The sequence below is a fragment of the Ornithodoros turicata genome, chromosome 2 (genome assembly GCF_037126465.1).
Source record: "Ornithodoros turicata isolate Travis chromosome 2, ASM3712646v1, whole genome shotgun sequence".
NCBI lineage: Eukaryota > Metazoa > Arthropoda > Arachnida > Ixodida > Argasidae > Ornithodoros > Ornithodoros turicata.
The window spans coordinates 122,922,297-122,948,915 of NC_088202.1; the positions used below are offsets into that span (position 1 = coordinate 122,922,297).

The 26,619-nt window shown below is 46.3% G+C and overlaps 1 protein-coding gene across 1 annotated transcript in view; it reads right to left on the reverse strand.

Moving 5' to 3' along the window:
• LOC135386030 (atrial natriuretic peptide receptor 1-like) overlaps positions 1-26,619 on the reverse strand; it is a 378,177-nt gene that overhangs the window by 55,692 nt on the left and 295,866 nt on the right. The window contains exons 7-10 of the mRNA XM_064615739.1: positions 20,137-20,221; positions 18,785-18,908; positions 18,622-18,693; positions 18,315-18,392 (exon numbers count right to left, since the gene is read on the reverse strand). Of these exons, the coding sequence (XP_064471809.1) occupies positions 18,315-18,392; positions 18,622-18,693; positions 18,785-18,908; positions 20,137-20,221 (359 nt within the window). The remainder of the gene's footprint in view (positions 1-18,314; positions 18,393-18,621; positions 18,694-18,784; positions 18,909-20,136; positions 20,222-26,619) is intronic.

Consider the following 26,619-nt stretch of genomic DNA (forward strand, 5'->3'; position numbering starts at 1 on the left):
GCCAAGTTTCTCTTCCGAACACAGCTTACATATTAAATAAACGAGTTTTAAAGATTCGCACTCCTTATGCAGCTAACACGATGATGACGTAAACTAGGCGCACGAATGGGAGAGCAGCGGAGGCGATTGCCTCCGAGGCCGTCTGCTTGGCGTTGCATCGCAATATACTAAGTGAAAAGTCCTCGGTAAATACACCGACTTTGGCTTACCAGTGTGAGTCGTGACGTGACCATGTTGCGTGGAACACTGTGTTACGCTCCTGGATGTATGAACACGTCCGACGCTAACCAGAAACAGCATTCCGCAAGACGATCACAGACCAGACGCCGTCGCGGCGCAACATAAAGTTAGCTACAAGCCGCATGACACTGCACGTACGCTTTAATTTGAAACAGAGGACACATGATGAAATAGGACGAACGTCGCGCCAGTAATGAAACCGGTCTAGCTTAACCAGTCATGGTCCGTTCCAATGACTGTTAGACACCGAAAGTGAGCGGAATAACGTCGACGTCACTGCTCATCCCACACCAGAGAACAAGTTAAACGACGCTACAGGTTAAACAACGCTAATTCGTGCCATGGATAAAAACATATATATAAAATACGCTGGTACTGAAAGTTGGGGGTTTCATTGTTCACACGCTTCCAAACGCCCAATTTTTACAGAACGTTTTAGACGCATCCACGAGACTAACTTCCTGACAGCAGCTCTCGTGCACACGAGGTCTGCATCGTTGGAGAGCAATTTGCGTAAAAGGGTGCCCCTTGTAATCCGTTGTCTGGATTCGCACGTGCCAGAGCCTCAATCCCGTCAAGCATGCGTTGGTCACTTTCGGAGGAAGACCAGTACTCTAGACCAGCTGGATATCCTGGTTTGCAACAGGCCAACACGTTTTTTTTTGTGTGTGTTAGCGCCGCGAAGCAACTGTGACTATGAGCGGCATACAGATGTGGACAGATGGAGAGAGAACAGCAGGAATTAGTGGGGGGACGGGGGTTAGTATGTGTCCTGGGGCCCTATTTCGAGCTACCGATTGCGCGTGACCGACACTGTCGGTAGGATCGCTCGCTCTCGATCGACATTGCGGGAACGAAACATGCAACTTTTGATATTCCGAAGGCGCGGCGTGCTTGAATCGCGAGGTGCACCGCACGAGCTAGCGAGTTGTTTGCAACCGATGGCACGTGATGCGTGATGTCACGGAACGACTGCACCGAGCATTTGGTATTTCCTTGCCTTCTAAACGTGTCGCTTGTGAACGACGCTATCGGCTGAGTGTCGGTGCACGAGCGACTGCTCGGACCCAGTCGTTTGGCCTGTCGATTAGCCGAGAGCATTCAACGGAGATGGCTGCAATTACTTCGCGTGGCTGCTATCGAAGCCAACGCGGTCGGAACCTATGTACACGTCGACCTGCCTTCATCGCTCTGTGAGGCAGAAGCGGCCTCGGGCGATGCCATATAAATGACCGTTGATGCGGACTCCGAGGCCAGCAGTGCCCGTATCCCAAGTCTCCAGCATCCTGGTCGTCGCCACTTGCCCTATCACAGAGGCGAGCCGCTCCTCCAGCTCAGAGAGCGATTCTTTCGGAGGGAGGACCTCCTCCCGTCCCCAGCGTGTGGTGTGAGATGCGAGCTGCCTTGGCTTTGGTGGCGCTTTTCCAGTCGGTCTACGTCTAAAAGTTCCCATTGAACACAACTTCAATCAAGCAGTGGTATATTGCAACAACAACAACATATATATTCTGATGATAAAGGGGGGAGGTTTTCCACTCTAGGAGTGGAACGCTACCCCATAGCTAGGGGGTCTGATATGAGTGGTGACAATGATGAGTGATGACGATGAGAGATGACGGGAATGATCGGAGCAGCCATGGCGATGATGAACGTGATCGTGATGGTGGTAATGTCCGAGAGCGCTGCTGGGGCCCTAATGAGTTCTTTAGGCCTGTCGCTGTGCCAAACAGCCAACTACATGACGTAAGGCCGCCCTGGAGTGGGCCGCGGTGTCCCAAGGGCCGAGGATGGGTATATTGCAGTCGTCACTGCTGCCGCGAATTTTGAGATTTTCGTTGGTGTTTCGTATCTGATGCTAATTTACGCACCTTTCTCCACCTCTCAACGGGTTTCACTGCACCACCGCTGGCGTTCAAACGTGTAGTCAGCTCGCACCACTCCCTATTTCTGTCTTGCGATGTATAGCCAGCGGACAGCCCACCCGTAAAGAGATTACGGTGCTCCCCCACATAGTCGAGCACAATGTGAAACTGCTCCGAGGTGGGACGTGAAGCGCGTACCGGTGAGTCCCTCGCAGATAGAGGAAATTATACGAAAAAAAAAAAAAGAAGCACAGCTTGTTTCTTTCTTTCTTTTTCTTTTTTCCGTCGTCTTTTATTGCCTATGTTTGCTTTTATATCAAATGCACAAAGTGATATTTGCGAACGCGCTCGTGCAATCGCTTTGTCGCCATCTTCTGGGATGCGCGTGACAGTGACGTTGAACACGTCGACGGGCTGAACGATGGTAAATAACCCAAGCGCGCGATCGTTAGACGTAAACCGAAATACCAAAAGTGGCATGTATCGTTCCCGCCGCCTCGATCGCTCCGCCTAGCGACACCGTCGGTGGTCCGGAACTACATGTTGTAGCTGCTCAACGGATTGGGAAGTTGGCAGTGGTTCCTTTGCCTTTGCCTTCCGTACCTCCGACTGCTTTTCACTGCATGTATTCACTGTCAGCCGTGGAAAAATTGGCTAGAGCGGGAAGCCGCTATAGAATGTAGCAAAAAACAAAAAAAAAAACATTACACACATTGCTAGCTTATGAGGGTCGGAACGAGGCGGCAGTCCTATTCTGGTGGTTCGTGTTGAAAGTTGCTCTTTTTCACGTTCCCTTCTGCTGGGCTCTCCCCGCTGAACAAACGTGCGCATCGGTCGAACGACAGGATCATGCACGCGCTGCTCGTCTGGAAGCACAGGAATACCAAATTCTCGGCGCTGTCGTTCGATGACATCACACACCACGTGCCGTCGCTTGCAAAAACGACTCGACTGCGCGAGCGAGGCACCTCGGAATGGGGCCCCTGAGCTGACCTCAGGGGGAACTCTGCCGACATTCGTCTGGAAAGTCTTCCGAAAACCCAGGGAAAACCTCAGACAGCAGAGCCGGTGGTAGGATTCGAACCCACCATCTCTCAGTCTTCAGCACGACCTTCGCTACCACCAACGAGCAGGACGCCTTAGCCCGCTGGGTAATGCCGCTGATCTAGCACGTTGTAGACGTTGGGACGAGGCAGAGATTCACTCGAGAGAGTCGTCCATAACATTCATAATTATCGCAGCTGCGTGCTACGATCACGTTTTGTATTACTTTGATGTTCGAGGTGCCAACCAGCCGGCCGGCATGGACATCTCGACTGAAAAGTCCGTGGTACTCCCGTTTACGAGAAGGAATATGCATCCCTTCCCTCTTCCAGTTGTTGATGTGCAGCTGAGGTGTGCATCTTTTCATCGTTTCCTCGGTGTCACGGTAGACGGCAGCCTATCTTGGGTAAAGCACATAGCGATCTTGGAATCAAAGGTCCACAGATGAATTGCAGTGGTCAGCTATCTAGCAGGCATGAAGTGGGGCAGTGCCACGACGCCGCTTTTGGCCGTGCACCGGGCTTTGGTTCGCGGGTCACTTGCACACAGTCTGTATTGAATGGTCTCCTACCTTTTCAGTCCATAAGTTTCAGCGCCCCCATGCGCGAAGTCTCCGAGTGTGCCTGGGAGTCCCTCGAGCGGCAGAGACACATAGGGTCATTGCTGAGGCGAAGAAAGCCCCGCTTGAAGTTCTTCGCTACGGGGAGATGTCTTGGCAGTGCCTCCGCCTTCTTGCTCACCATCGGCGGCACCCGCTAGTTATGAAGCGCCGGAGACGCAAGCAGAGCAGCGTACATCCATGTGTCTCTCACCTGAAGTCTACACTCTAAATCCGGCACCAGATATGTACCGCATGAAAGAGGACCCGCACCTTGGCCAAGCGGTGCACATGAGGTACGGTCCTCAACCAGCAGGTACAGTTCGTGACCACTGCGAAATTCAAGCGGTACAAGGGCTCCGACACCCCATCCATACCGGCTAGGTACCTTTTTAAGCGCGGTCTAGCAGCTGTACCTCATGTGTACCGCGTGTTTCCGGCGCATGCGTACGAACGCCTTCCCACGGCCTCCATGTGCTGCAAAATATTTCGCGTGATTCCGAAAACCAGGCATTAAATGTCCTTATGCGGTAGCGCCGTAATTGTTCTGCACAATCATTCTATCAAAGAAGCGCAATAACTAGAACCCGTGACCATGAGGGATCGCACGTTTGGGAAGAATGCGTTTCTTGCAACCGCTGGCAAATCAGTTTGTTTTGAAACGTCGGGGAGCGAGGACGAGTCTGTTCAGTCTTTAAAGAAACTCGTTCGACGCTTTCAAGATCGGAGTCATTTAAGGTGCGTATTATACCTATGAAGTAATTATTTTTCCGTATGAGGCATTTTCGTTCATCTTCGCTCTGACTCCCAGTGGTCCTGATCACCGGCAGGCTGGACACAACGACTGAGGAACGGAGACAACGAACTTTGCGCTTCATGCACGAACGTTGATGCGTGAATTAGAGAAGCCTAGATTGCACTTTATACCTGGGTTACACAAGCAAGTAGGCATGTTTCTCAGGCAGGCTATTTCGGTTGTTGGATTTTTTTTTACATTGTATCTTTTCCTAGGTTACATCCAGGCGATGTCGTATATGGGTGAGTCAATCATCTTTTGTGGTTGGTTTTACATTCTGCAGAAGAAACTGAAGTTGGGGAAGAACAGGAGTCCAAAGGTGTGGAGAAGATAAGGAAGCGTGACCACAGAGCAGCCGCAATGGTGAAGGAAAGATGCAGGGGTCAGCGTTCATCCATATACGTAGTGCCCCGTGTGTTCGGCGTTTGTGCATCATGACAATGCACGCTCGCGATCGACAAGCGTCACCCCTGAAAAGGATGTAATTTTCGAACAAAGGTATTTGTTTGTGATATTTATCGTACAGCGTAGCTTCCTGGGGCTGTCAATATATCGTAGAGGAGGGGAACCACCCCGACGGGCAGGCCTAAATATGCGTTGCATGTATCACATTTGAGGACGCGTGTACCTCTTAAATTTAAGAGGTACATTTTTAAAAAAATGTACCTCCTGGCCAAGCGGTACTTAACCGTAACATATGCGTTACCTGGTTCAGAGTGTAGTATACCTTGCTTTGTGGTCACACCCACAGCTCCCAGCACTCCTCCTTTGACTTTTCAGGCACCGGGCATCTCCCTGTCCGTACCTGGCCTAACAACGAAGAAAGGCGACGTTGCTGCATGCGTTACGAAGCAGCCCACTCTGGATATGATGAGCTTGTGTTATGACCTTCCACAGCAGTATTCACGGACAGCTCAACCACGAGGGGAAGTTGGTCGTCCGCCTCTGTCATTCCCTCCGAGTCAATTTCCGGTTATTATTATTATCAGGGTTTATTTATTATTATTCAGGTTATTATCTATTATCTCTCACATAAAACATCGTCAATATGCGCTGAGCGTTATGCTATTCGTTTTGCACTGCGGAAAATTCGGTCGTTTTTACGGATTCCAGATCTGCGCTGAAGTGTGTGCAAACTATGGGACTTCGGGGCCCCCTCAGCCCTATGGGCATTGAAATTCCGGAAGTATATAAGAAAGCAAGCGCACAGGCCCACTCTATCGTCTTCAAGTGGATCAAGGGTCATGTGGGCATCAATGGAAATGAGGACGCAGATCGAACAGCCGCAGGCGCGCATCAGTACGCCCTTCGTGTCCCCATCATCTTGTCTCGGGGGGGATCGCCGTTAGCTCGTCTCAAGCTTCACTGGCCCCAAGATGCACTCTCAAAGGCAGCATGACATCACCCCCCCCCCCCACTCTCTGCTTTACTCCGTTAACCTCACATTGTCCCTTACTCTCCCCGCCGAATGCCACGGTCCTTTACCATAGTCCTCCACCGCATGTGACTTAATGAGGCTTTTACGCCGTCTTTCAAACGCCTCCTCGGTGTCGGCGCATCCAGCCTCTGTTCCATGTGTGGGGTGCGCGGTGACCTCTATCACATCCTCCTGGTCTGCAGACAGTACGATTGCGAGCGTGCCCTCATGGAAACTTCTCTGCAACGCGTCGATCCACGCCGGTTCCACTTTGCCGAAATTCTCGGGCCATGGTGGAACCCCTCACATCGGATACAAGGCCTACGGGTTGTTACTGAGTTCGTCTCCAGCGCTCGACTCATGGACGAACTCTAAAAGGACATCTCTCCATCATCATCACTTTCTCATCCCTTCCACAAGCACAATGGTGCAGTGTACCGCCATAGTGGCGGTGAATGACCCACCACATCATCATCCCATTTATGTGTGTGTGTGTGTGTGTGTGTGTGTAAGAGAGGCAACTAAACGTACCTACCAATATGTTTGGTGAAAATGGGACGCTGGGACGTTTGGAATCCTCAAATCATTTAACCTTCGAGCATCAGCGCATATGCAAAGCCATCGCGGCAGACACGTCCAACACGCGCGGTCCAACACGTCTAGGTTTCACCCCGGTGCTCTTCCGTGAATTAAGAAAATATTCAGATGCAATGTGCGAGATGGTTAACGTTAGTGAGAAGGCAGCACAAATACGAGAAAAGCAAAACAACGAGAAAAAAAAACAGAGAAGAAGTAGAAGAAGAGAACAGGTGATTCTGGTCCCGTCAAGTCTCACAGAGTCTCGGTGGTCTTCAAGTGAATCACTTTTCAATAATTCAATCGTAAGCTTACGGTTAGACGCTATTCGTCATACGATGTACACCACGCAGACGTGTTCCTTCAACATGTGCAACAGTAACGTAAAAAGAAGAAATAAAAAATATACAATTTTGTAAATCTACTCCACAAATATCTGCATACATAACTCGGCTTTGTGAGGATTCTTGCGACGATCCATCGTTGAATAAAATGACTTTGTCTAGCACGAGTGACAGATTTACCGGTTTTTCCACTTTCCGGAAGCCAATCCGGAAGAACATGTGAAGGGAGGCCTGGGAAAGGGAATGCATAGTGAACTCATCGTTCATTGTGCATTCAATTGCAAACTATTGCATAGGGGCAACTGGGCGTGCATGTTTAGTGCGGTTTAAGGTGGTTTCTTCAGCAGGGAATCTGTCACGGTACATTCGCCGCAAGTGACAGTGTAATTCACCGCACTGTATCCGGCACTGTACTGTATATGGCATGACAAGCGTTCTTTGCCATGAGTTTGTGGTGGCGTGAATAAAAGAAACTGTTGTCACGGTTACGAACAACAACAGCAAATAAGTAATGATGATGTAGTGGGATGTACGGTTACGACATTGAACGGCTGCAATATAAAATCAGATGTCGATCAGCAAGGGGGAATTCGCGCTCGTTCCAAATTTTCGGAAATCAGCCTCTCTGATGGCTCTGTGCCTGAATAACGATCTATCAAGGCGCTCACTAACAAGTAACATAAACTAAAATTACTGCCTGTAGAACGGCATTGAGTGGCACAAGAAAGCTGGATCTTCATTATCACGGCATCTTTCCTCTGAATGGAATTCACATCGCCACGTCTAAGACACTCCAGTTTTACAGGCAGAGCAACACCACCTGTCAGAAACTGTTACCCGCCGGCAATTGTCTCGATTTCCCCGCTTGTACCAAAGATTGTGTCAGAATCGGGTATTGATCTGCAATACCGCTTGTACAGGCCCTGTCAGTGACAAAATGAAAAAGAAAAAGAATCGCCTCAAGCGGGCTATGTGACTGCTCATATCTTTTGCTGTCAGTGACAAAATGAAAAAGAAAAAGAATCGTCTCAAGCGGTCTATGTGACTGCTCATATCTGCTGCTTTCGGTCAATATTGCTCGACTGTTGGCAGTAGCCTACCGTTCCGCGCTATACTCAATAGGCACTTTTAGCAAAACGTTGGTAAAGTTATTATGCCTATCGGGACCAACTGCAGTCGTGCGTGACACATAATCTTATCCACTGATTGCTTCCGGTTCACACTGTTCCACGCGGATCACGTTATAAACGGTTTACTAATAGGCACTCTATAATAGTGAGTTTAGTGCATCGTACGCTATAGCCTTTGCGTACGTAAAGGGATAGCGTGGTGGTTCTGCGCAATGCGCGAAGCTCTCTTTATGTTTTGCGCGTGCACGGAACAACCAACGCTATCCCTTTCGTACGCAAAGTTGATAGCGTACAATGCACAAAAACTCGCTAATATTAGAGCAATGACGGCAAACGCACGTTGGTAAGGGATCGGTATGCATAACGTGGAGCGAGGTTTGCCAACGTGCTCTGCTGCTAGGGCGGGGCCTGATGGTGGCTGTTCGACAGAAATGAATACTTGATGATACAAGCCGCCACAATTATGAATGGAAAAATATGTATTTAGTGAGTATTTCAAGTTTATCAGGTTTGTTTGGATTACTCAGTCAGTAGAGTTTTCCCGATACCGGCACAGATCGGTATAGTGATATTTACGCTGTCAATGAAACTGGTGCCAGCGTGAGAAGCTGTAGAAGTAGGCGTGAAGGTTTCCGATTGGATTCGGGTCACTGTATTTCATTGCTGCACGCAGGGATGGGCATAAATACATTTATTGAGTATTTAAATATAAATACAAACTACTTTGTTGAAAGGGGTATTTAAATACTCTTACTTATACTAAGATAAATATACTATAAATACTTTTCAACATTTTAACTTTAAATACAAAATATAAATACAGTATTTAAACGCCGTAACTACTACCATAAATACTGTGAGGAAAATGTCATCTGGAATTACAGAAATAACGATGATCATAACGACAAATCAGCAACGAACAATAGCATTTCTTTGTGAGATTTTCATGGCGATTTTAATGTTAGAAGTTTCTTGAAGACAGCATCTTTTAGGCATATTCTGTTCAGCCGTACAATCAAATTCGTAAAGGAGAACAGCACCTCCACAAGTGCCGATGAAAAAATGCTTGAATTAAATTTGACGAAGATGCTTCGTACAGCAAGGTAATTGGGTAGCAGCGACCGTTGTCCGCAACAACAGTGAAAAACTTGCCATCTAAAATGGTTTGTCGCATGCGCATGCTAGCGCAAACACGGCATACTCCGCCCCAAACATGCCCTTCTTCCCGAAAGGTCAAAAGCAAGGCGACTTTAAGATATGAGTCAGTATACCGGGTGTTTGCTTTAACGTGTCCAGAAATTATATTTAAAGCAAGCGAAAAGCAAGTGTTACTTTTCTGCTGCTTGAGTAAGAAACAGGTACTGCGTTACTTGTTGTGTGGGAGAGATTTACTACACGGATTTCACATGGTACTATACAACAAGCACAACACACACATAACATACACAACACAAGATCAACGATACGGGGCGATGCAAATTGCGGATATTAACAAATGACAATTAACAAATGAACAACTGCGTTACTAGTAGCTCCTGTTTCTTAGTCAGGTAGCTGAAAAGTCTCGTTTGTCTTTTATCGCTCGCCTTAAATAAAATATCTGGTCACGTTAGAGCAAACACCCTGTGTACTGTATTTAAGAATATTTATAAAGTATTTACAAGAATAAATACCCAAACATTGGTATTTAAATATAACTATAAATACATTTTTCGAGACTGTATTTAAATACAAAATATAAATACATGTATTTATATTTTAAATAGTATTTTAATAGTAAATACTCTCCATCCCTGCTTGTACGTAGCGGCGTTGCTATATTCGCTACATTTTTCAGTCTATACATTTAAGGTTGGTAGCGTTACAAATTCGGCTTATGTGTTTCTTTCCTTATACTACCGCTCTGCTTGCCCGAAACTGAAAATGCGCGACATAAAGAAAAAAAGAGGAAGAGGTAGAAAGGGTATCGATCGAAACCCAGATGAACCGGAAATTCATTTGTTTATTTTAAATTGCATTTCGCGGAAGCATGTATATGGTGATCTTCGATCAGAATCCGTCTCATAAATGAGCTCTATCGAACAGAAGAATAAAGCGAAAAACATAAAAGTACGAGGACGGTTACGAGTCCTGCAACGTAAATTCCAGCCTCAGTTGTGTGTGGTTGAGTGAGGACGTGTTAAAGTTTGTACACAAAGTGCCTGTGTAATTAAGTGCGATGACTATTGATTTGTGATTGTTGAAATGGTTCGGGGGATGAGTGGTGCCTTGAACGAAGAGGGTGGTTTCAAAGACCAAGTTCATGCACGGATCGTGCATGAACTTGGTGCCTGGTGGTGGATCTGCGGACGTTCGTGCATAGTGTGAGGTCTAGTTGCTCGGGCATGTCTTCTAGGAACACGGTTTTCTTGCCCGCTGAAACGTTCACGTAGATGTCTCTAACGAAGGGAAGCTTGTTGCTGCACTCGGGGTGAACCTCTCGCTCTTCTGCGCAAGGCGTTTCCGCTAGCGGTCTCTCGATCGCCGCATGGCCTCCGCGGGAGCGCCTTGGGAGCGAATCATTCCAGCGAGCACTGAAGGAGGATGCACTGCGCAATGCGTTTTACAAGGACGGCTACGACTCCTGTAAAGGCCGGGATACAAGGAGAGGATATGTGACGAACAGTCCGCGAACTTCACCAGCGGGGTCGTTCGCTAAACCACCGGCGTCAAAAAATACGTCGCACGACGTCGATCTAGCCAAGCCAGAAAATTGCGTTCGACATCCGACACTACCGGAAGCATCCAGCAGGCGGCGCCCGGAAAATGGCCAATCAGGACTCACTACTGGTCCTGACTTCCGCCTTCGTGCGCTCTTCCTGTTCCATTCTTTTTATTTATTTATTTAGTATTATTATTTCGTTGTGGTTCTTGTTGAGCTCTATGAAGTTCATCAGCGATAATTTCTTCTTGAGTAGAGGGAGGCGACGGAGGACCTCATGTTAGTTTGAGCAGCGACGCATTCGGCTTAGACTGTGTCGCCGCGCAGTGTAGCCAGACCACACAATACCTCCGCGTTCATTCTACTAAATAGGCACGTAATGTTTGGCAGCAATGTTTGGCCATAAATCTTTGGTCGCAAATGTAAGACCTCACTAAAAAGACTAAAAACCGTTTGTATTTGTGGTTATTAAACTTTCCTAATGTATTTGGTTATTATAAAGCAAGAGTGGTAGCCTCCAAAGCTTGCTTGTCCATTTCGTCTTTGACCACAACGTATTGGCCTTATCTGGCCATACTGACAGCCCCGCAACAAGCTAGCGCAGTAGCGATGTAGTAGTAGCCATGTAGCGCAGCAAGCGAGCATTCGGCATCGTGCCACAGCGGTTTTTCCTGCCGCGCGAACTTTGTCGTCAAAGCACGCGAACTCCACCGTCAGGAGGCGTCGCGGTTGCGTGATGGCCTCCTCTCCAGGCGCCACACCTAATCCGGTAATTGTCACCCTCTGCGCGCTTTCCTGTCACGCCACAGCTGTTTCGCCCTCTCCCGCGATGAACGACGCGGTCTCCGAGCATTAAACCGGCGCTTCTTGCCTCCTTATCCTTCAATACATACAATACATATACAAGGTGTCCCAAAAAACAAAAAAACAACTACGCCACCTAGAATCATACGGTCAACGGCATTTGTTCTTACTAGGTTTTTACCACCTCGCGATGTGAATGTTATCTAACGTAAGGTTTATTATGTAATTTTTTGCGAATTGAACTCGGAAATTTCCCAAGTAAAGTGAACTTTTTTACTTCACCAATGTCAAGAGCGTGCTGAATTTACTCAAATTCATCATAATTGACAGGGATATTGAGGATATATCCCATCGGAAAAAATAGCCGAACATCATGCTTTTCTTGGAACCAAGAGCATAGCGCTTAATTACCTTTTTAGCGCGGTCTTGTCAGTCCGACGAAAGGAGGCCGCACACCGAGACCAGAGAGTGATACTAAGAAAAGTCATGGTTGCTTGATATTGGTAGAGGGAAGGCATGTTCCACCTTAAGCCGAATGCGATAAGCCATGCCTGTGTTCTCTGTTTCTACTATCACTCTGTGGGCTGGGATTGCAACCTCCTTTCGTCGGACTGACGCCCAAAAAAGTCATCTAGCGCAATGCTCTTCGTGTGCCGAAGAGCATGATTTTCGGCTATTTTTTCCGATGGGATAGTTCCTCAATATCCCTGTCAATTATCATGAATTTGAGTAAATTCAGCACGCTCTTCACATTGGTGGGGTAAAAAAGGATACCTTCACTTGTCAAATTTTCGAGTTCAGTTTGCAAAAATTTACATAATAAACCTTACGGTACATGACATTCACATCAGGAGGTGGCAAAGACCTAGTAGGAACATATGCCGTTGACCGCATCAGTCTAGGCGGCGTAGTTTTATTATTCAATGATACGTTTCCTAGGACACCCTGTATGTACGTCATACTAGTTTTGTGCGGAGCTACGCGGACCACGCGATCAGCAGTGGGTATGCGCATACCAGCTGACGGTGTAAAAAAAATAAAAATAAAGAAGGAGAAATATCAAACTGCGTTTTCTCGCATGTATCTGAAAATGTTCCAGTGTTTTTCTTAGTTCACACTTGCAGCGCGCATCAGAAATACGGAGTAATATGGGCTGTGATGCTAGCTTTTAGTTCGACAAGGAATCGCTAAGCCATTGTGTGCGTATTGATATGTCTGAAATTCGCTTTTCCAACTGCATTGCTGGGCGAACGTAATTTACATTCTGTGGAACAGATACATGGAACACGATGGAAATTGATGTTCTGAGGAGGGAACGCAGAAGGAAGGACAAACATGCTTGCAACAAGATATCTGCATGGTCTTTCCTCACGAAAGGAACCACCGGCCTTGCTTCTAGGCCCTTTGTGGCGAATGTTTATGAGACATAAGTGAAGTTTCTTCTCTCCCTGTCTTATTTATTTTGTTTCTATTGCCGACTGGTAATAATCATCCCAAGTATGTGGAATAGTTCCGAAAAAATTCTACATCTCACCGCGTATCGGCCGTATAGTGTGAACAAAATAATGTTACGCTTTTATTACTGTTGGGAGACATTAACGTAGCTACGGCGTAGTCACATGTGTCTTCATTTTTTCCCCAACCCATCGCATGTGTAATGCAAGAGAGCAATGTCATGTTTCAGGACTCGCCTTACATATTCTGATTGGTTTGTTTTTGCGGGTTAGAATGTTTTAGAAATCTGAATTTTCGTACAGCGGACGTTTCACGTGTGCACAAGCTATACAAAAAACGATACAGGAGAGCTAAATACGGTATTCCTTTACGCGCTTCTTTTAAGGTTTAACGTTACTGACACGAACAATCGGAAGGGACGCTCGACAGAACTCTGTTCACTCTACCATCTGCTTCAGACGCCAATCAGTATTTTGTCTCGGAGTTTCCGCAGGCGGAGAGACCCCCAGCTGGCTGGCAGTCCGCCTCGATGAACATTAGCCTTACGCTACAACAACGGTAAGTCGGATGCGTCTCAACCACCAGAATTACGTCCATTCATTTTTATTTCAATCGTTTTATCCGCTTGTATGAAATTACCAGAGGGCACAATACCGGAACATGGATGTGGAATTCACTGACATTTGAATTCCAACAACCCCTTCGGATTCCTTTTCCAATGCTCTCTCATGGTGAATGGTATTTGTTATTATTTCTGAGTATCATGCCTTCTTCATTCTAGCTTTCGCAAGTGGTACGCTATCGATCATGCCAAACTTATGGACGGGACCCAAGTTTTCTCATGTCATGTTTTTGTCCGCGGAAACGCAATAACAGGCTTCGGCTGTCATCGCGGCTTCTTATCTATCTTGCGACACGGTTCGATGAGGCTTCGCCTTCCGCTCGGTGCATGCGTCCTAACTCCCCCATTTACTGCAATAGCCCAACAACGTATCGTTGGGCTGAGCACAATACGACAAAGCCATCTAGAGGACAATTGACAGCTGCGATGGCAGACCAAATACACATAATTGCAGCTTCAGAAATGGATTTAAAATTGCTCTTTACGATGCGTTGAAAAGACGAGGTGTCTGAAAATGTGCTCTTGAAGCTGCCATATCCTGAAGGGATCCGCTCAACTGACCGTACATATCACCCTGGAGGTACGTTTTGACGTTTCTGGCTCCGACATTTCTTCCTCGTCTTCTTCACGACACTGCGTTAAGCTGTCAGCTGTCACAATTGACGTGTAGTACTGGTTATATTGGATCATTATAGATTGAAAGTAAACGAAGCGGAAATGTTGCGACCTGATAGCTAACATGACGTGATAAGATCATTGCAGACGGCTTTGTGGTACCTGGCCATCCGGTCTACATCCATGTATAACAAGGGGAACTGGGAGTGATGAAGAAACCAGGCTAGACTGATGAGTCGAGACAAGTATACAGCTTTCGCCAATTGTAAGTTTGGAGCCCATAAACGGAAGCTCGCAGAATTTGTTGCATAAAAACAAATACCTCCCTGTCCAACACTTCTTCATGCTGTCCTCTCACCATCTGCTCACGTCTGTACGGCGCCCATAGCCACAGTTGCGTCGCAGCGTTAACACGGGATGGAAAAATAAAGCTAAAAACAAACAAGTGAGATGAAAAATAAGAAAATAAAGCAGAAAACAAAATACGCCGCAGATGATGATGGCCGCGTGATATGTCTTCAGCTTCGTTCAAGATAAGAAGTAATTTTGAGGATGAAGGGTGGTTCAGGAGTTAACGACGGCCTCCTGGAGAGGTCCTGGGAGGCAGCCAACTCACATTATGAGGAAGCATGGGAGGAATTTTCGGAGCTGTACACAGTATCACCAACGGAATCTTCCATCTCTGTTAAACGTCCAGTCTAACAGGAAAACCTACTTCCCCATAATGTCTCTTTTTTGACAGCTTTGTGGGGTGTACTCGCTTTAGCGAAAGAAGATACACTATATATGCACTAATATACACTATGCAGTGCACATGCACATGGTCGTATCGTAGCGTTACAAACTGTACAAACCAGTCGCTTTCTTGCATTTCACTAAAATGCTGCCCTACCGATGAACGGAGCCGAATGCCATCAGCTTGCTTTGTTTCTCCTGCACCCTGCGTCGGAGATTTCTCGTGCACGCTACAGAGCAACCAGGCGATCGAAACTATCAACACTACGGCACACGCAGCATGTCGGACACAAATATATGGCCTAACTCACTATACGTGTAAATCTACTACCGTATTATCGCTTGCTTTTTAACTGTCATGGTTAACAAATGGCTACTAGCTCAAGACAATGTCAAATGAAAACGTCTGCACTTGATTAGAACTGTATCGCATTCCTTTGAAGTGCTATGCTAAGCGCAACCAAGGATAGTGCATTCTCCAACGACCTACAGGGATATTTCATACTGATGTGGACTGCCCGCATTTCTGTTGCCCATCGGAAAAATACTTCCAAAATCCGCGAACAATTGGGAACAGAATCGTCTTCAAAGCATTTCTTGCGTGGAGATATTGGACATCACGGAGTTACATCCATGGTCAATGGCAATTGCCCTCAGGGCATTGTTGGAATCCGGTCGTTGACGAAATACTTGACGCTAAGTACGAGTGTATCGAATTCATCTTTCTCATATCTCGTAAGAATTGAGAAGAATAGGTATTCTACCACCATTGCGGCAACAAGCATGTCGATATAATGTGAAAGGTGCTCCCTGGAATAAAAGACCCGTGATTTTGTTTGAGAGAACCATTGGGACTCTGAAGGTCTTTGATCTAACACAGTTATTTCGACTTTGGTCTTTTTTTCTCAAGTTGTCAGACTTCACAGTTATTGCGCATTGTTGTGTAGAGAGCTACGACGTATTTGTATTGCTATTTAGGTAGCTACGCGGTTTCATAAAATTAATCTGTCTTGTAAGATGCTTTATATAGACTATATATTTTCGTTCGCATCCATTTCTATAACCGCTGCAATGACCGTATTGTCTGGCGCTGAGTGTAGTGCTGCAGATTTTGAAAAAAAAAATAAATAGAATAAATAAATAAAGAGTTTGAGCTAGCGTTTCGAAAATGATACGTCAAACACCAACGGAGGATCGTGCTATTGGAAAAGGCATATCTAAATCGAGGTCGTATCCACAAGACATCCATAAGACATGACGTGATGAAGCCATTTCCACCGCGTGCGCAAAATGGCAGCGTTCATGTCCTAAAAATGCAAAGGCTACGCTGGGTAGGGTTGGCTTATATCACTCTACCCTTTGCATTTCGCGTTAATGAACGCTGCGGGAGCATTTCATCAGACAGACATGTGCTTTATTTCTCAGGCTCTGTACCGCTTTCCCAACACACAGCATACTTCTAGACGCTGAAGTATTGCCCATTTCAAACTGTACAAACGTCCGTTCCACGCTGGTTCTCCTTCGCGCTTGTTGTTCGCATCCTTTGTGTTCGAAGATAATTTTCGTCTTATTTACAACAGCCACTTTTTTATTCTGTGTTCGCGTCGCGAAGCAACTGTGGCTATCAGCGGCGTACAGGTATGGACAGATGGAGAGAGGACAGCAGGAAGGAGTGGGGGATAGGGGGGCAGTTTTCTCGAGTTATTCTCCCGGCTATCTTCTGTCATGACTTTAGATAAATAGGCGATGTGTCCAGCAAGGCAGCGAGAATAAGTAGCCATGCTTTCATTACCTTTAATCACAGAATACGACACGTGACCACATTGTTTTTAAATGCTCCATTTGATTGACCTCTCCTTAATATTGGAAAGTGAGTACATATGGTATCTTCCAAGTATTATGGTGACTGTAAAGCATACCACCCGACCCGTCGCACAATGCTGGATTCGTATTTTCTGAAAGTGAATCCTGCAGTCATTACCAGGACAAACTTTTTTGAACTCAAGTGCAATGATTCATTACTGAAAAAAAAAAAAAAATTTAGTCGGGTGGTTACAGAGCACAAAGATAGTACCCTGACCTCTTACATCTATATAGTGGTTGGCTCTTGCTTATGATCCGGAAAACATGAAACGTAAACCACCTTCTTGAAAAAATATATAACAACATGAGCGAGCCGGGTGTGCATAACAAATTACTCCTATTGCAGGGTGCTCAGACGCCAACTTTAGCTTCTGGACCACAGACCATTCTGCTTGTCCAAGGGCCTTGGCTCATGGAGCACCCCCAGCGCATCAGTGCCGCGGGCCCTTCGCTCCCTGTTTGCTTTCCTCCAAGCTAATGACCTCCTCTAAGAACTCTAAACCTCCGACCTGTCATCTCCTTGTGCTCCACCCTAATTCATCCCCTCATATTAACCTCTTTGAAGTGGCGTAGGATGCAGCGACCACAGCGGGAACGCATCCCACGTCATCATCACTATTCATTCATTTATTTTTGTTTTTATTGCCTTACGAAGCTAATAACACTATATATCCCCATTCCTAGTAAGAACTGGCTAGTTGTTTAAGTTCCCCTCCATAAAAAAGCACACAGTATTGTTTTTCTTCTCGATTAGCGCTTACTGCGTTCGGTCTTACGAGAACGCACTAACACATGCAATATGGTTGCTAGGAAATGATTTCTCGATGAGTGGCGCGGAAACGGGGAACAGAATGAGAAAACACAAGAAAATCTGTAATACATTCTGCGTGATAGACGTCTTTATATGAAACAAAAATTGGGATGGGGGAAGGCGATGTTCGGGGAAAGTGTGGTCAGCTTGGGAGGAGAGAAGGGAAGGGTGAAAAGAGGAGGTGACAGGAAGGTGGTAGAGAAGAGGGAGCAGTGCGCGGGGGGGGGGGGGGTCTTTCTTGCTCCACGATTCGGATTAGTCTCGGCAAACTACCCAGCACAGAAAACATGCGAGAATCCTTCGATAGCCTTCATTGGGACGCCCCATGTGCCACGGTAAGCGCCAGGATGATTTGCAAAGTTACCCATACAACGACAAAAATTGTTAGCTTCCTCAAAGGGTAAACAGAATACCTCTCCAATTAAGCCTAGTTCGTTTGCGTCCCTGTCGAACTCGTTAGGCGGCTTCCACAACTCCGCGAATTGCAACATGGGCTCAGACTTAGAAGTTCGGGGTCATGCACGAACGAACGTATTTGCGAACGAGTACACATATTTCGTTGTAGTCGAGTTGTAGATTAGACATCAAATTAAACAGACGTCGCGTCGCGGCAAAACTGCTACAATTACCCTTATGAAAAAAATGGAGGTTGATGTTTCTGCATGCGCTAATGAAGCTTGCAATCTCATGCACGTACTTACATATTTCAGTTCCAGAAGAAGAGAGCGAGTAATATCAATCCTAGCTTTATTCAGCGGCTTAATCGCCACCAGGCCGTCCTGTAATAAGAAAAAAGGACATTTAATGTTGTTATTAAAAATATATGCAATGTTAATAGATAATTTCAAATACGCTTGAAGAGAAGTGAGAGGTGGTGATTTTTTGTAATTTCTTAGTACAACGATAAAAAATAAATAAATAAATAATAGCCCTGTCCCCATGCAGCCTTCTCGGCTCGTGCTTCGTACCAATATTGAAAGTCTGTTAACGATAAAAGTGCGCTGTCACCTTGTAGTACCCGGTCCGGATAAACAGCTGCTTCTCATTTCTGAGATCCAGGGTTTCGGAGGACGTGCTGCTCTGTAAAACAATGCAAAATACCATTCGCTTAATAACGGCCCCCAAGACCCTACCGATGAATTGAAATACACGGAAAAGTGCCTGTACTAACACTCGTCCTCGTGATGCTCATGCGAGAACCAAATCCTTTTTGTCTTCGGGAAATGTTTTGATTTATATCCTCCCAACGGACTTTCCATGTCATTGATGCCAATTCAGCTTCTAGTTTGAAGTGCCTAGAACGAAGTAAGATAACGGTGGTTTTATGAGGTCGGCGTACGGCACTTAAACCGTCAAGCCTTTTCCAGAGTGAAATATATTTCTTGCAATGCTCCCAGAACATTTCAGTATTTACGCGGGGCTCTTAATCAATCGTCTATTTCTCCGTAGAGGCCATGCACTCCTCACTGACGTTATATAACTGACTTGCTTCAAAATGCTTCCAGTGTAACGGGCGTTGACACAAGCAAAGGGGTCACGAGACATTCGCTGACTCACGGGAAAAAAAAACAGGAAGAAATGCACTGTGTCCCTCTTGCAACGATCCACATATAAAAAAGAATTAGTTTGATTCTTTGCTCTGGCGGAAGTCCTCCGGAAGAATAGTGCGGAATGGGAATGAATAGTGCCGTCTCCGTTCGAGCCTCTTTCACTAAAATTACTACTTCTTCCTCGGTGAAGACACCCTTAGGATAGAACTTCATCGCAATCAAGCAATCCTTCTTTGGTTCGTAATGGTAGGAATACCGGAAACCTAGTACTTCGTCAATCATGCAACTGGGTTAATTAGCACAATGAGACAAAATTCTTACACGAGGGTATTATTTTGGAGGCATCCACTCACAACTGCACAGCTAGTGCACTAAGCTCTGTGTAGTGAATATTTACAAATATACATCAAGGAAAGCTTGCGAAATAAAAACAAATACCGGGTGACAATGTGCTCGCGCGCTGCGATATCAGCCCTGGGGATGTTGTCACGTTGTATTTGTGTGTGTATGTGTCCTTAGCGGGCTTTTTTAATTTTTATTGCAGCCGAAAACAAAAATCCACAAAAAGCGTGCGTTTTTGGGAACACTTTGGTCGGCACTTTTTTCCGAGGCACTCCACGAGCTTCTAACTGACGCTTCGGCCTCAAAACACTACTTTAAAAGATACGTAAGTAATCTTATGTAATTAATCAATTAGGCACAATGAAAAAATACTGGCGACTAATACTCACGACAGGCCACTGCATTCAGCATGTTTCATTCGCGTAGAGTGCTTTGATCTTATATATATATATATATATATATCTTGTTAGTTGCGGTACCCTGTACGCATTGCAGGTCAATGCCAAGTTATGACAGAAGCTCAATATAATTCCCCATTCAGAGTCTTAAAGCCCAGGGGTCCACTCAACGCTAAATACGAAACGAGGCAATAACAAGCGATGAATATCAAAGAAGCGTGAAACCTTAGTACCTGTAAACGAAGAACGAAGCAAGGCACACACCGATCATGAGGGTTGCTAGCACAGATGTGATGATGATGTACTTCCTCTGGCTCTCTGCGTCAGGCAAGGCTCACATTTAATATTGATTCATACGTCACGTGCACACAAACTTGACGCGATAATAATCCGATAACGTAAGCTCTTTCAACAGAGAGTGCAGTTCCCACAGGCAGTACCATAATGTGTTGAGCATAAAAGGATTATGCAAGTGAGCTGGTGTAAACTTGGCATAGGCAACATAATCTGACTTTAGGGTGAAGACAAAGAGACAAACAAACAAATCTACAACACAAGACAAGGCTTCCTTATTCTTAGTCTCAAAGTCTAAGGGTTTAGTCTCAAAGGTCATTTAAACTGACGGCAATTGGACATGTGCGTTACGCACTATAGGTTGCGCTAGCACACATGTCCAATGGCCGTTGGTTTAATCAAATGACGGCGAGACTGGGTATCACTCTATTTGGTAAATCAACGGAAAAAAATCACATGATATTTTACATGATACACGAATGAAGACTACCAACATCAAGATATTATAAACGCGAACAGAAATGGTGAATAACGGGAATTTCTGTTTGCCTGACCGAGAACAGACTTGTCCCTGTTTGTAAACAAATGACGTCATAGTGTTCGACAGCGTCACCAGTTTGGTAGAGCTGAACTACGCTGGAAGCTAGAGGCGAACAAGGTCGCGCCCGAAAGCCACGGTCTTGGGGGGGGGGGGGGGGGGATACGATGGTCCCTGAAAGGGACGCGACCTGCGGTACTACTTTCCTTTCACTAGGAGGTAGCGAACAAGTGCGATTCGTGGAACCCAGCCCTCCCCTTCCGATCTGTTTCGGTTTCAGTCTGTCTACCAACGCCATGATGACGTTTCTCGGGTATAGGGGTTTATTCATCGTATGGCACGTTATCTTGATTTCTTCGGGAGTGAAATTTATACGTTTTTTTTTTTTAGTTATATTATTTTCATATCAGTTACTGAAGAGTGAAAACGTATATGCTTGCAGAATTTTCAGAAAACTTCCCGGATGTTCAAAATAATTAGTTTTCTCTTTTCGTTTTCATTCGATTTTGATTATTTGTTGAATATGTTGACACTGTAGTCAGCAGCCTTTGGACGACTGAGTGAAAGCTGGATGCAGCACACAGCTCGCCTTGGACATGTGTGCTCAAAAATAATAAGTAGTACAGCCGCAATTGCACAACAACACAATGGTACCGAAACAATATAATGTAATCAATCTGTTTTGAAGACCCAAGGTTAGGCCTTTGCTGTTTGAATCATCAACATAGACGTTTCCATCGCTGAATCGAAGTTAATTTATGCCTTAGCATTCAACACTTAGCATTAAAATCAGCGATCAAATTCTAATAAATTAACAAGCAGAAATGGCCCATACATCGCCCATCCAGAACCGGAAACTCCTGGCATGCTCTGCAACCGGGCAGCAGGTTCACACGATGCAGTCCCTTATGTGTTTAGAAGCACGGGTCTTAGAGATCCGGTATGACACTGAGGGACGTGTGTATGTCTAATTTTGTTAGGCTGTGGCACGTATTATAGTGTAACTTCTACGCGAGGGACACTAAGAAACTTCTGAGAAACGTGAAATGGGTGAAAATGATATTCCGAGTACTTGCGAGCATCTTGCGGGTTTCCTTCTTAATCCTCTTCACGTCGAACACAAAAAGTTTTACGACTTAAGAGAGGCGTAAGAGAAGGAAACCGTGCGGAATTGTAGAAGAAAGCAAGATCTTAACTGTAAGCTGGATGAGCGCTGTCGATTCTCATTGGGAGATTCTCAAAGTCTATGGTTTTACTTTCCGTGTGCTCCAACGTATTTTCACGATGGAGTTACATGCCCCACCGTCAATGTTTTGACAACCGCTTGAGTAGATTTCCCATAACGCGCGATTAAACCACGGTTATGTACGTAGGGCCCGGATTTTAACACACTAAAAAGACCCGAAATAGGCAGGCATTTATGCCCCCAAAAGCACCGATATATACGCAGTAAAAGGAGAAAATAGGTTCAAATAGGCAAGAGTATGCGCGGTTCTCCTGATGATGTATACCGACTTTCTTGCGAACGTTTTCATGGTATGCGATGCTGGTGATTACGCTCGTTTAAATAATATGATACTGCAAAAGCTTCAACTCCTGGTACAAGAATACTTTTATGCATGGGGCGGATCCCAGGATGGCACCGCCACTTCTTCATGGATGTTTTAGCCACTTATTGTCTTGGAAGTACGCTATAACGAGTCCCGTTTTCGGTATTCTATCCAGCCTTGAAGGTTTGCAAACGCCAACAAAGACTGGGTATCTTCATCCCTTCTTCTATCTGAGTATCTTCTAGCTAAGCAAATACCTACGTACGGAAGAAAAGCTGCGACCTAGTTTTTCGACTCTATTTTCGACTCTATCCTCGATTGAGACCTTAGCGATGCATTATCTTTCCTGCACTATAAGGCTTGATCGCTAGAGTGTCTCGAGCAAAAAAAAAAAAAAAAAAAACTCAAAAAGGTGCAGCAACAGACACGCTTTTACGAGTTTTCCCAATCCGGAACCTCCTCACCACCATTCTGAGCGCCAGACTCTCCAACACAAGGATTTCCCGGGAGATTTTCGATCAATTTCGAGTTACCATAGTCCCTTTTGGTGGATGATAATAGATTTCTTTAGGTCGCTGGCGCGTGACTGCAATCGGCGCCGACGACAGCTTCTTTATCCCTTCAATGAACTCGGTAGAAATAAGAAAAGAATGACTTTCGTCGCAGCCTCGATTGTTTATAGAGAGACCCGCGGAGCTGAAAATGAAGTGTACCGCGTAGTGGAGAAAGATACACCTGTAAGATTTTACTTCTCGGAACTCTCGGAGAAAAACAAGCCCTGCTGGAGATTGAAAGGTACGACAAGCCGCGACGGAGGATACACAATTGAGCACTACTTTTGTCGCCTCCAATTGACGATAACACAGAGTACTTCAGAAACGTTGTATAACTCTATTCGAACGTGGGCTATTGACATCAGTGTAGACTACGGGCCGGGGGCGGGGGAGAGCAGGGCTCGGCCGCCACCGCCCGGGCTCCTCTTAGAGACGTCACGTGCCTTTCCTTTCGCCACGTGTCTTGAGAAACTTGCTCAACATTCTTATTCTACCCTCGTAGCATGTACCCAAACGTTTAAGAGATTCCGGAGTCGGCGCCCGCGTTGTCTCGCGACAGGCGAGGGAGAGTAGGATTCTTCGGCGCGCGCACGGCGCTCCTTCCTTCTACCTACGGATGAGAACATAACAGAACCTACTAGGGAAGGTATTGCTTCGCCGCTCGTCTGGTCTACTGGAGACACCCTGTGCTTGGCACGTCAATCTACGAGAAGGGACCGGCAGCCTGACATGCAGAATGAACAAATATGTCATCAAGAGACCACGGTTGTCAGCCGAAGCTATTCCAAACTCCCAGCCCGTCATGCCCACCGACCGGTGTTTTACCTAAGAACGGGCTCCACCTTGCAAGGAAAATCACCGGTAAATGACTGACACCGTTTAGTAAAAAAGCAGCGCGCTCCCGGCGCTTTGGAGCAGCTACTGAACGGGTCCAAAGCTTCACGGAATGAAGGATACTCGCCCAGCTCTATTTGCAGTATTGTCGTCTGCCAAGGTCAGCCAACATCTCGCCTTGCGCGGTCACGATGAGGACGAGGGCTACTCGAACCAACTGCTGTTTATGTTATACTAAGCCAATGTACCAGGTCTAGGGGCATGCCTAAAAAAACAAACAAAATAATAATAAAAAATAAAAAGGGGAAGAAAAGGAAATAAGTAGATTTCCTCGGTAGAATGCAGAACGAAATACTACAGTTCACTCTCTAATAAGAGATGCGCTGGATGCGGTGTTGTATGTGGTGATTGCTGACGAGAGTTCCGACATAGCACACAGGAACAGCTATTCAACAGTTTTTTTTTTGTTTTTTTACCTTACTGAAATCTAAGGCAGTTAGTGTTCTGTGTGGTGGAGGAGCTGTCTGATATACTGTTCATTGAAGAAGCGTTCGTGCTTGTGTGGCATAGTTTGGTCACCCAGGACGCTTGAAGAGGAGGTGGACCTTTGAATCTCTGTGAATGGCAAGTCTGTGGTACTCTTTTCGTATACACGCCCTAGCTATTACAAGGTGTTCGTTCGAAGTACGCTTCCCAGGCAGCACAACCTACTGAAAGTGGAGTGCAATAGGGGTGGACGGGTAGGTGAAAGGCCTTGAACACACTCGTGAAACTAAAAAACATTGATAAGAAACATACCGTCCACCCCTATTGCACTCGACTTTCCGTACATTGTGCTGCCTGGGTTCTTGCGATTTTGTTAGTTAGTTAGTAGTTTAGTTAGTCACCCACATGTCGGAGAGTAAACAATGACACAGCTAGAGTGCATGGGCATTGCACAGATAGTTCCGAAGTCACATGTTCAACGATCTCCCTGGTCCGTTAAGCGACTTCTATGTGGTGGGATGCCATGTTGCGATACTCCGCCTACCCTCGAGCACATCTCTCGGATGGGTGTAAGAAGCAGCTCCTCATGTTGCCTCTGTAACCAAGAAGAAACGTTACGCCACATATTTTACGAATGCCGCGTCTCAAAATGTTTGTGCTCGCAAACTGCTCGCTGTTTCTCGTTGCGGTGTTCGTTAGAGTGAGGTGCCGTCCGTGTCGCGCCGCGATCGGCGACGTACCGACTCTGCGGCTTGGTTACGTTTTTAGGCTTTCACGTTTGTTTGACGGGCATGTAACAGGGCAGTGGTGAGTGGTTCGAGGTTCCTTTAGGTCCCGGCAGCAGTGGCCTCACTTCGCGGTGAGGTGCGAAACTTCCTGACCCGTGAGTTGCACCTGGACTCATCTGTCTTCTCAGTGACGTGGCTCGCTACAAACGTTTTCACCGTAAAAAAAATTCGTTAATATTTTTCACGCACCGCTGTATTCTCTTGCAGTGATCCCCATGCAGTGTTCAAATATCAAATAAAAGCTGGTCTTAGCTTTCCATTTAGAGTTTTATTTATTGGGTCACGACCTCTGTGTGTGTTAATAGCGTCTGTCCGCGATTTTACTACTGTACAGTTTTTCTTCACTGTTAATTGCACATTTCTGATAGTTTCACTGGTTTTCATTGTATGTAGCACTGTTCTTCACTGACTGTTTCATTGTATATACCACTGTTATTCACCGGATTCATTGTACATACCATAAGACCAAAGTAATCATGTATGGTCACAGCGTCCTTCGTCTGCTGCAATGCTATCGTATTTCGTACGCGTTTAGCAGTGCTCTAAAGAGTACAGTGAATTTTCATTCATTGGCTCTCGGGTCGATAGTAGTGCCCCTTTTGATTCACGTGCAACGCAATGAGCAATGGTTACGTGAACTTGTGAACCAAATGTGTACAGTTTTATATGTTCAATCAATCTCGTGCGGAACATGCTTAATGAGAAGTCGAGGCTATCACACGTAAATGGATGACGCCTGTGGTAAGCTGTCGGGCAGCACCGCCAGTGAGAATCAACGTGGGACACCAATTATAGAACACCACCGCTTGCAGCCTTTTGTCGTAGCGCGGACTGAACCTTCTATACGGGAAGCACAAACAAACAGTGCAATATATTGATTTTCTGCTCTATTTATGAATACTCTAAGAGGAGGTTTAAGCGTGTCTATTCCACCTGATATTTCTTTTTGGGAGCTACGTTCATCAGCCCATTTCTGGCACGTGAACCGTCGATCGATGTCCTGCGGGACGGGGGCAACCCTCAGTGTTCTCGCACGGTACCTTACTCGGCACCCTCTCCACTACCTTCGCCACGTCGACGAAGACTGCCCGGCCTCTGACTTCGGTCGTGCTCTCGTTCGCCTCAAGGGGTCCGTCCCTGCACAGTTCTCTCTGCCCTTGCACGCCCCTGCGATGTGGACGCTTGCAAGACCCGAGATCTGTGCCACTATCCTCGGCCTTCAGAGGAAGAACGATGTGCCTGTGAGGCCGCCAGCTCGCGCTCGAGCATCTCAGTTCGGCCTATCCGCCTCTGAGCCGCGCCATCTATACTGATGGATCGGTAGCGAATGAGTCATCTGCAGCGGCCTACTACGTCTCGCAGGAAAGCCATGACCTCGCCCTCCGACTTCCCTACATAGTGTCCTCCACGGATGCGGAGCTGCTCGGACTGCTTACCGCTCTGCGGTATATCGCTGAATCTGTGCCTGATGCGTGGGTCGTCCTCACAGACAGCAAGGCGTCTTTGGCGCTCCTGTCCACATACCACCCGAGTGTCGTGAGTGATCTGCGTACCATGGTACTTCAGGAGTACGCCCAACTCTCCTCGGTCGGCCACCGTATCTGCCTTCAGTGGGTACCCGGGCATACAGGGCTACACGGAAACACGTGTGCTGACGCGGCTGCGAGATGCG